Here is a 15023-nt window from a genome sequence, read left to right on the forward strand (position 1 = left end):
GGAAGTCTTGGCTGTGCAGTAGTGGAGGGGGGCGCAGACAGATTCTGTTACTTGTAGGGGGGTAGGAGGAGTGGAACTGGAAAAGTTTGAGCACCACCGCCCTATGGCATCCACAAACTTCAAAGAGTTGATTTCCATAGATATAACCCAGATTAGTTGAAAGAGTGCTGTGAAGCACTCCAGCACATGAAGAATCTAAGATTGCTATCTTTACAGCGGCTCTAGCTCCTGCTGACCCGAAATGCCTGGCCACTAGACTGCTAGGCTAATGTTACTGCTTTAAAAAAAAAAAAAAAATGCAGAGACTTTTCAGTCAACATTAGCATTGGAACTGTGATGCACATGAGCTTTCCTTCCATAAAATCCAGTTTATACCACCATGGTAACAGTACAGGCTGATTAGCAGGAGTACTCAGCACATAAATGTGTCCTTAACTGAGTGGGCATCTTGTATTCTGTTTCAGGGCTAGTTCCACAGATCCTCAGTGTAGCCTGTCTGTAGATGTAGGGGTTAGAATCAAAACTGATTGGACAGTTGATGAGGGACTAGCCCCTGCTTTCCAAAGACCCCCTCAATTTTGTTCTGCCTCCTGTAGGTACTGGCAGGGAAGTGGAATCCAGCACCAACTATAAGAGAGCAAGAGAGCTTTTGTTAATTAGTAATTTGGATAATCTTTGGTGTAGTTTGGATGTATTGGTCAGCTGCTGGACATCAAGAAATCTTCCACAAGATATTTCTACTCTACGAAGTATTTCTGCATCTGGGCAAGATAAAGATTCTGGTCCTCACCAGTCTTTCGTGTTCTTTATTCCATACTGCCTTCATCTCAGACAATCATTTCTCTCCCTCAGCTCTGTAAAGAGTTTTCTTGGCTGCAATCTCAGCCTTTTATCCTTCAATTCAGGAATTAATGTATTTTCTCATGTGTTACAGTGCCAGGATTCCTAAAATGCCTGCTTCATGTGTTGTCTTCCGTCTGGGAGCTAATGCTATCTTGGGACTTAAATGTGCTTGCCAAACTAATAGAACCCACCCCTTGACATGTGGCTTGATTGCTCTCTGTACCATATCTTACTAGAGACTGTTCTTAATGATAATCACATTGGTCCAAAGAGCTTATGAGATGCAGACGTTAATGGTTGACCTACCACATACCATGTTCTCTCTCACCTAAAGTTCCCTTTTTTAAGTGACTCTTGATTTCCACTTAAATCAGTCTGTTAACATGCTTGTGGTGAACCTCTGCTTTCACCTGTTTCTCAGCTACATGTGGGAAGGCTAGGTTGCGTTGTCTAAATATCAAGAAGACTCTGAATTCTTATCTGAGTAAGTCACCCAGAGTCTGTATAGCACATGGAGACTACGCCAGGGGCCAGTGAACTTCCACTCCAAGACTGTCAAATTGGATCAGACTCTGTATCCACACTTGAGTAAGCAGGGATGCTAATGCCAAATGGTCTGAGGATATATTCCTCCATGTCTAAGGTGGTCTGTACTGCATGTCTCAGCGTCTCCAACATATAGGGTACATGCAAAGCTGCTACCTGGAATTCCATCCATATTTTACAGCATTACTCACTGGAGTTAGCATTTAGATTTGTAGACTCAACTTGGGAGAGTTAGACCTATAATCTCTTTGAAGCAGTCCTCGGACCCCCCTTTCTCCCCCTACCCCCCATTGTGGTCTAGGAAGCTGCTAGTCACTCACCTACTTGCACTCATTTTCAAAGAAGGAAAAAATAGATACTTACCATACTAACTGCTTCTTTAAGAAAATTGACTGCCTGGGTCCACAATTCCCATCCTCCTTCCCCACTATTTCAGAGTTTTACAATAGATTCTTTAGTGAATGGAAGAAACTGAGTGGCATTTGGTGCTATGCTGGTATATTCTCAAATGGGGAAGCATAAAGACATAAACACATGGATACCCAACTCCAAATTGCATGTTTGGGTGTACATATTCCTACACCATGGAACTGTGCAGGTAGGAACTACAGTCATGCTGGTAAGTAACCATCTTGTATCCTCTGTAGTATATTCTTGTTTTAATTGTAGTTTTCTTTATTTTAAACAAACTAGGCTAGTTTTCCTTTGTTGGCCATTTATTTCTGGTCACAAACGGTGGGGTATTTCTTCAACACATGGATCTACGTACAAGTAACAATATTCATTGACAAAGGACACCATCTATTCAAGGGACTCCATCATAGGACCTAATCTCATCAGCCACACCATCAGGGGCTTGTTCGCCTGCACATGTACCAATGTGATATATGCCATCATGTGCTAGCAACGCCCCTCTCCCATGTGCATTGGCCAAACCAGACAGTCTCTACGCAAAAGAATAAATGGACACAAATCTGACATCAGGAATCATAACATTCAAAAACCAGTAGGAAAACACTTCAATCTCCCTGGTCACTCAATAACAGACCTAAAAGTGGCAATTCTTCAACAAAAAAACTTTAAAAACAGACTCCAACGTGAACCTGCAGAACTGGAATTAATTTGCAAACTGGACACCATCAGATTAGGCCTGAATAAAGACTGGGAGTCATTACAGAACATAAACCTAATTTCCCCAATACTAATTTCCCCCTACTGTTACTCGCACCTTCTTGTCAACTGTCTGAAATGGGCCACTCTCATTACCACTTCAAAAGTTATTTTTCCTCCCTTGGTATCCTGCTGTTAATTGATTTGTCTCATTAGGCTGACCTCACACTTGGTAAGGCAGCTCACATCTTTTCATGTAGTTATACCTGCCCCTATATTTTTCCACTCCATGCATCTGATGAAGTGAGTTCTAACCCACGAAAGCATATGCCCAAATAAATTGGTTAACCTCTAATGTGCCACAAGGACTCCTCATTGTTTTGACAAAGGATAGTTCATTTGAGCTGTCTTTATCCTTTCTACAGTGAGATCTTTTCTTAACTAGTTTTCCAGCTGACATGACTGAAGAACAGGGAAGTGGTGATGTATTCAGGTTGCACAGTGAGCTGGTAAACGTTTCCTGAATGTCAGACTTCCTGGTATTTCTGAGAATCTATAACAATTGCAGAATGAAACATTAAAACTTCTAACATTTTTGTTCATCACAGTTCTTGTTTTAACTCATAAGAGAACTCGAGTAAGTGCTCATATAAACAAACTGAGGTGATTTACAAAAAGAAAAAGAGTACTTGTGGCACCTTAGAGACTAACAAATTTATTTGAGCATAAGCTTTTGTGAGCTACAGATCACTTCATCGGATGCATACAACTGCTCAAATAAATTGGTTAGTCTCTAAGGTGCCACAAGTACTCTTTTTCTTTTTGCGAATACAGACTAACATGGCTGTTACTCTGAAACCTGAGGTGATTTAAACCTCTGGACATAAAGTTTGGCTGCCTGATGTCATACCTGTGTCAATAAACTCTAGTATACAAACACTCTAACTTTTTTTTTTTTTTTTATTTTTAGCTTACATTAGCAATAGGAGAGGCTGTATTTGTCCGCGAGATTATTGCATATCTTGAGTGATCAGTCACTTTTTAATGATATGCACTGTAAAATCTTTGTGCTGTGTCACTTTTACTTAGCATGATGTGAAAATCAACTAGTGCTTCACAACAGGGAGTCTTAATTGCCAGCACTAAGAGGCTAGTACTTTGTCTAGCTTATAAATTAATACATATGATTAAGGTTATGCCCTAGGCTTGCAAGTGGTTTGACTTTGAGGTGTGAGAAATATAAAGTGAAGGTGTGGAGTATGGAAGGTTCCCAAGGAAGAGAATGTCTCAGTTGGAAATAACATTCCTTTAAGATGAAAATAACTTCGTACTTTTCCACAATCTTGCAAAATTGTCAAGAAAATTTGCCAGGCCAGGCACAAAACTGACTTGTGCTGGGCTGTTAAAACAAAAATAAAAATTTTTGGTGGCCACAAAAATATAACTTGGCTTAAATCTTAAAATATGGTAATGATGAATTGTATAATGGTTTGTTGTACCTAGAATTCATGATATCACCTAATAACAGTGACTTGTGAAAATTCACCTATTTATTCTAAGAGCCACTCAAGTATATCTTAAGACGAAAAGGAGTACTTGTGGCACCTTAGAGACTAACAAATTTATTTGAGCATAAGCTTTCATGAGCTACAGCTCACTTCATTGGATGCAAATAAATTTGTTAGTCTCTAAGGTACCACAAGTCCTCATTTTCTTTTTACGGATACAGACTAATGCGGCTGCTACTCTGAAACCTGTCAAGTATGCCTTGTAGATCAGATAATTGGAGGTGGTTTGGGTGTGGGGCAGTGCATTTTTGAAGAAAATTCATGTGTATATCTCTAGTATAGTGTATGATTGATAATGTCTGTGTTGAAAAGCTTTTAAATCTCTCTGGTCACTTAAGGATGTTGTTGGAAAGTGTGAACTGGATTTTCACATTTTAATAAACTACTTTACTTGCTGTTTCCCTCCTTTGGGGATTAGGTGTTTTTAATGGTAATGTACTTAAGTATTTTGTTAAAGATGATATAGGGAATAATATAACCCTTATCTGCAAGTTAATATTTTTTGCATGTAGTACAGTACTAAAGGGAGCTCGTGTCTAATCCCTCTAGGTTGTTAGTATAGAATGTATCATTGTGTTTCTGAATTTTACTGAGGGAGCCTCCTAGTGTTTGTTATCTGTGCAGTGACTAAATTGTGTTTGTTAGTTACCAAGACTGGAAAATTTCCATAAAACCATTAAGGGGAGAATAAACTCCCAGCATCTCTGTGCGATATGCGAGATAAAAGTCATCTTGTTGTATGATCATATTTTTTTTGCTTTAGTTGATATATGATCAGAGTAGTTTCAAGTTTCTGTACGTGACTTATAGTATACCTTAAGGTTGTACAGTTCTTTGGATTTTTCACCGTAGGTGAATATCAATTTACCAAACAAAATTAAGTCAAGTACTAGAGAACCTTCTGCTTATTGCTCATGCTGTCATTCTTAAAGACCTGTTGCATAGACAAGAAGCTTCCTGTAAAGGCTTAGTAATGTATATAGTCCTGTTGTGTTCTTATGTTGAGATTAATGTTGAATTTCCTGGCCAGAAGTGAGAGTATTAATGACAGAGCTAGCAGTTGGGTAAATTAGAATATCATTTTGTAAGTGCATTGATGGGGATATTTTGGGTGTCAGTGAATAAAATGACAGGTTTCAGAGTAGCAGCCATATTAGTCTGTATTTGCAAAAAGAAAAGGAGGACTTGTGGCACCTTAGAGACTAACAAATTTATTTGAACATAAGCTTTCGTGAGCTACAGCTCACTTCATTGGATTCTTCCACTGAATGCATCCGATGAAGTGAGCTGTAGCTCACGAAAGCTTATGCTCAAATAAATTTGTTAGTCTCTAAGGTGCCACAAGTCCTCCTTTTCTTTTAGTGAATAAAATGTTAGAATTAAGGCTGAGGGAGTCTTGGTAATGCAGACATTTGCGGGGGAGGGAACTCCCTGAGACAGTAAGAGAGAATATGGGCTATATACTTTTTTTAAATTGTAGCATGTGTCAAATGTACAGGACTGACAGCCCTGGAGACCCAAATCCTCCATTCACAGGAGGTAGCAATGCAAGCTTCTGCATACATCCCCGCCTTGTGTGCCTGGGCCTTCAAATAGAGCGTAAAGAGGATAGTTCACTCTTCGTGTCCAGGCCTTCCATTTTTACCTGCTGAGACTGCCAAAGGTATGCCAAGGCAATGTTCTTTGTGATATGGGTACCTGTCCTCTTGAGACCATAAGCTCATTTTATACAGGTCACTCAACAGCCATCAAATAGCAGTGATTTAGGGGTTTTACTGAGTTAGTCTTTGAACCTGTGTTCTAGAAGTGAAAGGCTCAGTATCCCAAACCACTGAGTCTTTTTTTGGGTTGAAATTTCCACATCACTATATGGGTGGAGAGAATGAACACACTACTGTGTAGTGTCTGTCATCCGATCATTCCTGCTTGTTTGCTCTGGCATAGGCTAGTTTTAATGTCATCTTTTGCTTTCTGATTTTAAAAATGTATACTATTCATATCTTCATATTCATATTTTCAAGTCTCCATTTATATTGCAGATCAGTTTACAACCCTTCAGACTCATTTTTATTTTGTGCATAAAATCATTACTTTATGAAACTTAGGACAATTCTGTTAAGATACGTTTACTTTTTCATTAGTATACTGCCTGTATTTATTTAAAGGGTAAAAATTATAGTAGTTGTTTTTCAGCATTAAATTGTTTAATCCTATTTGATCATATTTTTGAGGAACCCAAAGAGCCTGGCTGTTAATATCACTTTGTCAATGTCTTTCTTTTGGGCCAAGACAAACTAGAAAGACTGTTTTGGAGAAGAAGGAAAAAGGGTGGGGAAGGAAGCAATCTTTTGACCAGTGATCTTTAGTATCCTAAATCATTTGGGGAGCCTTAGATATAATAGCCATCTAAGGCTCCCCAAGTGTCCAGTGGTTTTATCAGCTCAATTACTTTATACGTGAGTGGAAATGGTACTCCAGAACATGGTAATACTTGCTGTTTTCCTGCAAACCATGTTGTCAGGGGTGCAGTCCAGTCCAATCTGAACTGTGGTTACTTACAGGTAGGCACTCTATAATCATTCAGATACATTATTAATAAACTGCATAAACAATTCATTAACACTTCAAAAATTGAAAAGGTATAGAAATACCAGCTCTCTGATGGGACTATAGGTACGTATTTTTTTAACAGCTGCTCTGTTTTGTAAAGAAGATATGCAGAACTTTTCAATGAGTGATAGTGCAACGGCACTTTGAGTGCTATGTGGTAAAATTAGCATGTTGACACCATGATTTATTTTTGCATGAAAAAGCTAAATACATAATGTGGAGGAATAAAAACAAGCTAGACATCATGTAGTGTAAATCCATCTTAATTTGCTAAAATATTGGATGAATATATGAGTTTGCACAATTGTACTACTCCTTTGCTGAACTACTCTATATAGAAAATGGATAGAAAATGCTGATGTACCGTCACCCATGAAAGATCAACAGAACCGATGTAAAAACAGCTGTACAGAGTTATTGCGATTTCTCTGTTCTTGGAATAAAACACTAGAAGGTCAGACTATTACTTACAAATATTGGGTAAAAGCTCGTCTTTTAATGTCTGTTCACCTTTCTTTAGAACTGTCTTTCTTTCAAGACAAGGGGGTGAACAGAATCCTATTTACCAGAAACAATGAGTAATGTGGAAGCTTGAGGAAAAATTACCAATGATAAATATGTATAAAAACCATTAGGCACAGTGAAAACTTCTTGGCTGAATGAGAAACACAATCTACCAATTCCCAAAAGTCAAAATATGAAAATAAGAACTACAAAGATGGTCTGTCTTTTTTCCTTTGGCCTTAGAGGCTTCTTCATCAAGACTTGTTTCTGGTGGTAATATTGAACCTTACCATTATAGTGTTTTGGAAATTTGTTTTGTTACGAGTTTAAAAATATCCATTGAGATATTTAAACATGTTCTTGTTTCAATTAACAAAACACTAATTTTTATACTGAGGTTGATGTGTAAGGTATAACCAACAGAAAAATAGAACTAACACAATGAAAGGTGGACTGAAATATACTACATGTACAGTAGTACACACTATTTTGTTACCCATCTTTGTCTGTTTCACTAAATTTTGAGGCTCTCTATATTTATAGTTGTGATGGGATTTCAGCCATTACAAGAGGCAACCATTTTGCACTTGTCCTTGTGATGTTTGAAGAATCACCTCTCTTTAGGCTCCCGTGCAGGAAGTCAGGGATCGTCAGTGCAAATACACACACTAAATGAACACATCTGACTCCCTAAAATTGTACTTTATTTCTCTCTCACAGATGTGAAATATAGTGGGCACAATATTTTCCAATATCAGCCTTTTGTAACACAGACTAGATGTATTTTGAAAGCATTGTTAAACCATAGAATCACCTGTTTGTCTTTGCTGTGCCAGGCATAGCTCCCTGGCTGGTCAGAAAGAACTGGGCTAAGATATTTTTTAAAAAATGAGCTAGAGTTTATTTAAACAATTCCCCTTCTAATCTCTAAGCCATCCTGAAATAGCCAGAAATTCTTGCTTAAATGATGAATTTCCCTGTCTGAGGGTCTAGCCAATTTCTTTCAAAATGAACAAGGTAACACTGTGTCCATTTCCACTCTAGGTATCTGTAGTGTACATAACCAAGATGGAGACTACAAACAATAAATAGCATATTCCTGTGATCAAAAGTGCTTTTTTAAAACAAAATGTGGGCACGTGGGATAGGCCATACTAAGATCAGGAGTAGTGTTAGGAATAGTACTTCCAGTATCAGATAACAGAAATTACGTGGATTGTAGCCGAATGGAAGTGTTATCTTTAGAGTTTGATTACTTTATTTATTTATTTATTTATTTATTTGTGGCTAGTCTAGAATAGAGGCAAGTTGCCATTAATTATGTGATGAGGCTGCATGGTTACAACTTTTCTTTTGATTTGTGCAGTGTGACTAGATGAATATAACTTTTACTTTCTGATGCTGGAATGAAAGCTGGTCTCTTTAATATGTTTTGCTTTTGTAAGGTCATCAAATCTGCATTAACCCACTGTCTTCATCGAGAAACAGTTTCTATAACTTCCCTTTCTCCTCTCAGCTTCAGACTGACACGCTAATGGCTGGTGAAAAGCAGCGTCTAGCCCATTGGGAAGTGTTCATGAAAGACCAACACAACAAACGAGCAGAAGTGGATGAAGAGCACAGAAAAGCTATGGAGCGCCTTAAAGAACAATATGCTGAGATGGAGAAGGACCTGGCTAAATATTCTTCTTTTTAAGACCTTTTTCATTGTTGTTGGGGTTTTTTGTGCCAGTACTCTTTTTTGCTTGAGACTTATCAGAACAACACTGAGGTTCTTTCAGAAAGCCTAATCAAAATAGGGGGGGAAAAAACCCCACATCCTGTTGTAACTATAACAAAAGTTTGATTTAGGAAGAGGAGTTTTGCATACCTCCAACTTTAAGTGCCTCTACAAGCTTGTTTTGTTCAAGGTGATTGGTGTTATTGCTATCTTAGTTTGTGGGACAGGCAGCAGGTCTAGAAATGGAGTTCTGCCTTTATACCATGGCTACATCAATTTAGGGAGTTGCAAACTAGAATTTCTTGGCTTGTGAAGACAGCCTTGTCTGCGGGGAAGAAAGCTTAATTTAGTTTTTATTATCTCTGTATAAGGCCACAGCCCTGCCACAGAGAGCAGGTATTATAAATGCAAGCCATGCTTGGCTGAAATCAGGATGTACACACACTCATTAACGGTTATTTTGAGAAAACCAGCATGTCTTGCAAAACAGTGGATTCTGAAAGGCTAGAATGTGTTACTCAGATAGTTACAGTTGCATTGTTATGAAGTCGAGTTGAGATATTAATTGCCCTCTAAAATAGGCACCACAAGAGTGGCTGTGAGGGCACAGGAAACAATGTTTTTTCTCTCTGTGTAACTGGCTCATGGCTTTCTTGTAGCTGTACACTCCTAAGAATCTCTTCCACCCCACCCCTGCCCAAACCACCTAAAAGTAACTTTTAAAAGTATATCCGTCCTTCCATTAGCATTTTATCAGGTACAGTATTTACGTTAAGTATTTGTCCTGCCATTGGTGCACTCAGTAGGATGAGCAATGCCCACCTTATTGGGACTTATTATCTAAATCTGTTGTGATAAACTTAATACAGTTGAGGAAAGATCTTTGTTTTTGTCAGAATGGCAAGCAGGTAAGTGGCATTAAAAGTGAAGCATCTGCAGTATTAATTTTGTGTTCTGATTAACAGGAGTATTTGCAAGCTCCTGTCATCACCATGATCATTTCTTTTGGTTTAAAATCTTCATGTAATAGCAATATAACTGAATAACTTAGCTTAATTATCCTTTTATAAACCAAGTGAACTTAAATGCAATAACAGAATGAAACTTGATGCAAGCTAATCTGAGGGACAGGAAGAGCTTTCAAATATTATTTTAAGTACTATGTAATATAAAATAAAAACAGGTAAAAATAAACAGAACTTTCTCATTATCTGTGTTGGAATTGCACTATGCAGACAATGGTTGCCTGTGGAAATTTATGGCTTGGTGTCAAGGCTCCATTCTTGGCAGCATGTTGATAATGTGATTAAAGTTAGCAAAGGAGATGGAATAAGTATTTGAGATTTCTTTCAATAACACTGAATTCCTGCCAAACTGCTCTATCCGCTACTGTAGGCCTGACAGCTTCATCAATCATCATCAGGTACCTGGACTGAAAAGAGCACTTGCTGACACTGAAGCATGGTGGAATGTTGTTAATTCTGTTGTTGGAAAAAACATAGATGGCTCCAAAGTATTCCACGTATAAAAAGTGAGGAGAACCTACTAACGAAAACCTCTATTGAATGGAAGGTGATTTCTGGAATATCTCTAAGCTTAAGTACCCATTCATGAATGGATGCTGTAACTAAGAGCCCGATTTACGTGCTTCATCAGAAAAATAGAAGATACTGTTGCCTGTCTTTAGGGTCCAGAGTCTCAATAGCATTTGTTCATTGTAAGGATTAAACTGAAAACACTCTGTCTTCCACAAAATGTTTTAATAATGAATGTCCTCAAAACCAAATAACTTTTTAACAAATGTACTTTAAGTCTCATTTGGTACTGAGTGAGTTTGATTTGTATCTTATTCCTATAAAATAATACGTAATATCAGATCCACTCTGTTTTGAACAAAAATAAACCTACTGTGTCTCTGATATGTCCCACTTGAGGGCTGATAAAAATGATGTAGATGTTGCAAGACTGGTGTATGCTGAACATCTGCACGAGAGTAAGAATTTTAAGCCTAGGGGACTGCACTTCATTGGCCAAGAAAGCCTAAAATAGATTAAATGAATGATAATACCTAAGGTTAACTATTTTCAAAAGCCAGTGGTACTTTGTGTTTTGAAAATTCCCCCTCAATATTCATTTTGTGAATTTATGCATTTAGGAAATATTTTGAAGAAAAGTGCTTATAGTTGATCTTTAACATATGACAAACATCAATCTGTTCGTTGGCCCACTTCACTGGGAGACTACAAGAAAAATATTTCACTATTAAGTTATTCAATAGTCTTATTTTTTTAAAATATATATTGTGCTGTAGCTCTTGAAATAAGTTAACAGTACATACAACTTGACTTTACAGTGGTTTAGCAAGGTGGATGAAAAAATACTTTGTTCTAAAACTTAAAGGAAAACTGTAGTGCTTAGTTATAGCTTAGATAGCTAATTAAATGCATCATGTATGTATGTATGTATGATTTTATTTACCTGTCACTCTTTCAGTATTTGTTTAGTGAATGAGGCTGTGGTTTATCACGAGGCTAATGATATTTCTCAGCAGGGGCTCTATTGGAAAATGATAGTATAGAATTTGAAGTATCTATTTCACTCATTTGAAGAAAAAATGCATATGAAGGGAGTTTCAAAGTTGGGTAGTAAACTACATAAAAGAAATTAAATGTTTAGCCTGGCTTAAAATGTTTAAATTCTTAACAATTAAACTTTCCAAAATCACTTTGAGTACCGATACAACTCCCATTAAAGTTGGTTTTAAAAAAAATTCCACTGGACTCTACTGGGAGTTGGATCAGGCCTTTGACTTTTGCTACATTTGAATGATGAAGCTGATGTTTGCAATCCTGCTTTGTATCAGACTAAGGTGGTAGCTTTCTGCTTGATTGTTAACACTTTTTTATATTTAGTAGTCTGAGTCTAAATTATATTGATTTATTCTTCTATGTAACTAGAAGTAGTGGGTAGAATATCCTATACTCACTGGAATTGTCCTTAAATTTTAAGATGAGCTTTCTGTTTTGACACCTACACAGCAAGAAAGCAATACTTGAAGGATGGTGAAAAAACTGCTTCTGCAGTGTTAATAGCCTGCTTAAAAGTATTACTTAGACCAATAGGAGAATAGTCATGATACTTTTTATTTTTGTAATATTGATCAACGTCTTGTTTAAAAAAAATTTAAAAATCCTCTGTTCAGCTGTTCTGGGCCTCTAATCTCTTTGATGCTTAAGCAGACCTTTTATTTTTAGTAGGGGGAAGAGGAAGTGAGACTCACATAGATTCTGCTCCCACCTATACCAACCCTAGATGATACCTCTTAAGAGAAATTCCACATCCAATGACTTGTGGTTGGAATATCACATTTTCACTGACTTTTATTTATGAAATATATTTTAAAAAAAAAATTCCTTGACCAAATTTTGTCTCTCTCAAATAACGTTTTCACTTATTTTCTCCATTTTAATATAAGTTATCACCCATGATTCATTTCATTCAGAGGAGTTAATTCTCCAGTTGAAAAGGGTGTTGTAGCTCTCTACACACCCTGGACTCTGAAATTTGCAGGTATTCGGCGGTAGATGGCAATGTGAGTATGACTGCTTTCAAACAGAGAGGCAAATGTTCCTTAATCATACTAGTACACTCACATGGATAAGCTAGAGGATGATATATAATTGGATCCCAAAATAACTATATGGTAGCTTTTGTACCAGTAAGTAGTGAGACGTGTGTTGGACCAAACTACAGCTATTCTAGCCAAAAAGCTATACTTCTTACCTGCAGTATTTTGTCTTCTTTTTTGAGGACCAGTAGTGCTACAGGTGCTTCTTGCTACAATGATGATACGTCTGATAAATTCTAAGAAGAGTTGTTGCCATTGTAGATTTTGTTTAAATAAAAGTTGGCCTAAATGTGTTTGCGAAGTGGAGGCTGGCATCACTAACTGCCTCATAGGTGCGTTTTTTGCTGCCACCACTGTATAAACAGTGGATCAAGTTGTCTGAAATGGCTTGAATTAAAGCAGTGGGCTCTGGTCAGAGGACGCCTCTGACCCTTTTAATTATACCATAGCGATAGCACGTACGGGAACTAGCACAAACCAGATTGCTGTACAATGCTCCACAATATTTAATCAAAACATAAGTGACCTTTTAAAAGCATTTCAACGTTAGAGTTGAGTGGTAGAGAAAAAGCTTGGTATTTGTGTTCTTTTTGAAACCCATCGCTCCCGTTGCCATATATGTGCTATAGAAAATTGTAATAGTCACTGGAAAAAAAATTATTTTAACCATAGTAGCATTTTAAATAAATGCCTTTTAAAAGGCAAGTATCATTTATTTACAGAAGAAAAAGCATAAAATATTGTGTTTGGTGCTATTAGTCCTTCCTATATTAAGGCACTTCCAGGTACAGTAGCAGCTGCTTAGATTTTTTGCTCCCATTCATCTGGGCTGTCCTTTATTTTCAGCAGTCTCTCTACAGTCCTGTCCTGCTTCCTTGTTCCACATGAGAGAGACTGTGTGAGGTCTGAGGGAGCTAGAGCCAGCTCTGATGATTAAGTATGGCGTGGAAGTCTATGGGTTTGGGACATTACCCAATGCCATGGACCTCCAAAACCCGGCCCTGGGAGGGATTGCTTCTTACAAAATTCAGTGAGGTGAGCCTTAGGAAAGATCCTGGTAATTTTGTCAATTTTTCTGTAGAAGGGGAAGGTCCAGTATGGCTATCTGAGCAGGAGAAAGGGTCGTCAATTGTAGTCAGATTCAGACTTGTGGTCCTGGGAATCTACGCATTTCAAACTGGATGTTTTGGCAACTCAACCATTCCATCTCACAAATAACTGTGTGAATGTGTGTGCAGTGGAGAGGAACTGCAAATAAGAGAGACTTGCACCACCAGTATGACCTAATGGAACAAACAGTGAAAGTGGGTGGATAATATTAATGCTTTGAATACCTGCAAACTTGCATTTAGTAGTCTACTGGAATTCACAACCTGAGCCCACAGAGTATCAATCTTTTTAAAATGACATATTTAAATAAATAGAGTGGGAAAGAACCAGATTACCCTCTGGCATTTTAAGAGATGCATCTAACTCCCACCTTCCAAACAGAGCTAATACTTTGTGAAAGGTATGGACTAGAAACCATTTTCCAGTCTGTTGTGACATATGAGCTCCCATTCTGTCATCTAAAGAATAAATTATTATTGTTTGAGCAAATCTACGTATTCCTACTTATGGGTACTGCACTGCCTTGTGGTAAAACCTCTCTCTAGCAGTGTCAGGTAGAACACTCATGTGCTCCTCTGCCTCTCCCCTCATCATCACAATGCACTGAGAGCAATGCTATAAAGGTGGCAGAGCGCCCTCCCCAACCCAGTTCCTTCCAACTGCATGCCTGGATGCATGTGAATCACTCCAGTTTCTTTGAAGCCATAGTTTCTTTCTGCTTAGAAATAGTGTTACGCTCGTTCAGTAGTTAGTATATACGTTTTTTCCTGGTTCTGGGTTATGGAGCTACTTAAATCCCAGCTTCCTTTGTTTCTCCAGAAGTGCTCTTCCTCCCAGCATTCAGTGACCACATGTGCCTGGGAGAAAAAGTCTCCTGGGGAAACTCACTTGCAGCTCTTCCTTCCAAAGGAAGGCCTTGAGGCTGAACCCTCTGGACCCAATCAGGCTTCAGATCATTGGTCTAAGAGACCAGGCTCTGCCCCTATGGCTACTAGCACCAACTGGCTCTAAGATTCCAAGAAGCTGCAACTCTGTTGTGGTCTAATTCAGTTCCTATGGCTCCTCAGTCAAGCCCCCAAGGCTATGCATGTCCAAACCAAGGTAATATGGTGGTCAGATACAATTGTCCTAGTCCCAGAAGAGTGGTCGACAGAGTTCGGCCACCCTCACCAGTGCCGTACCTTGTTCCTCCCAGTTATCTGACCCTGATGAAACCCCTGCAGCTGCAGGACTAGGGCCAGTTCTGACTTCCACTTCCGAATCCAGGAAGATGGATTTGATTGATGTATCAGAATCTGGGCCATCAGTGCCTTTTGGTTCTGTCTGTCACGGCATAGAGACAAAATGGCTGCTGTTAGCAGTGCTGGTTCATGTGCATCAGTAC

The 15023-nt window shown here is 38.2% G+C and overlaps 1 protein-coding gene across 3 annotated transcripts in view; it reads left to right on the top strand.

Annotated features, from left to right (window-relative positions):
• The window catches only part of LOC140907012 (eukaryotic translation elongation factor 1 epsilon-1-like), a 157068-nt gene that overhangs the window by 77129 nt on the left and 64916 nt on the right, over nt 1-15023 (top strand). For 2 of the 3 annotated variants that reach the window (XM_073332089.1, XM_073332091.1), the window contains one exon: nt 8698-10109. The exons of the other annotated variant lie outside the window; for it this stretch is intronic. In XM_073332089.1, the coding sequence (XP_073188190.1) occupies nt 8698-8877 (180 nt within the window). In that variant the 3' untranslated portion in view covers nt 8878-10109. Of the gene's footprint in view, nt 1-8697; nt 10110-15023 lie in introns of those variants that run through there. 3 annotated transcript variants of the gene reach the window in all.

This window comes from Lepidochelys kempii, chromosome 2, assembly GCF_965140265.1.
Source record: "Lepidochelys kempii isolate rLepKem1 chromosome 2, rLepKem1.hap2, whole genome shotgun sequence".
NCBI lineage: Eukaryota > Metazoa > Chordata > Testudines > Cheloniidae > Lepidochelys > Lepidochelys kempii.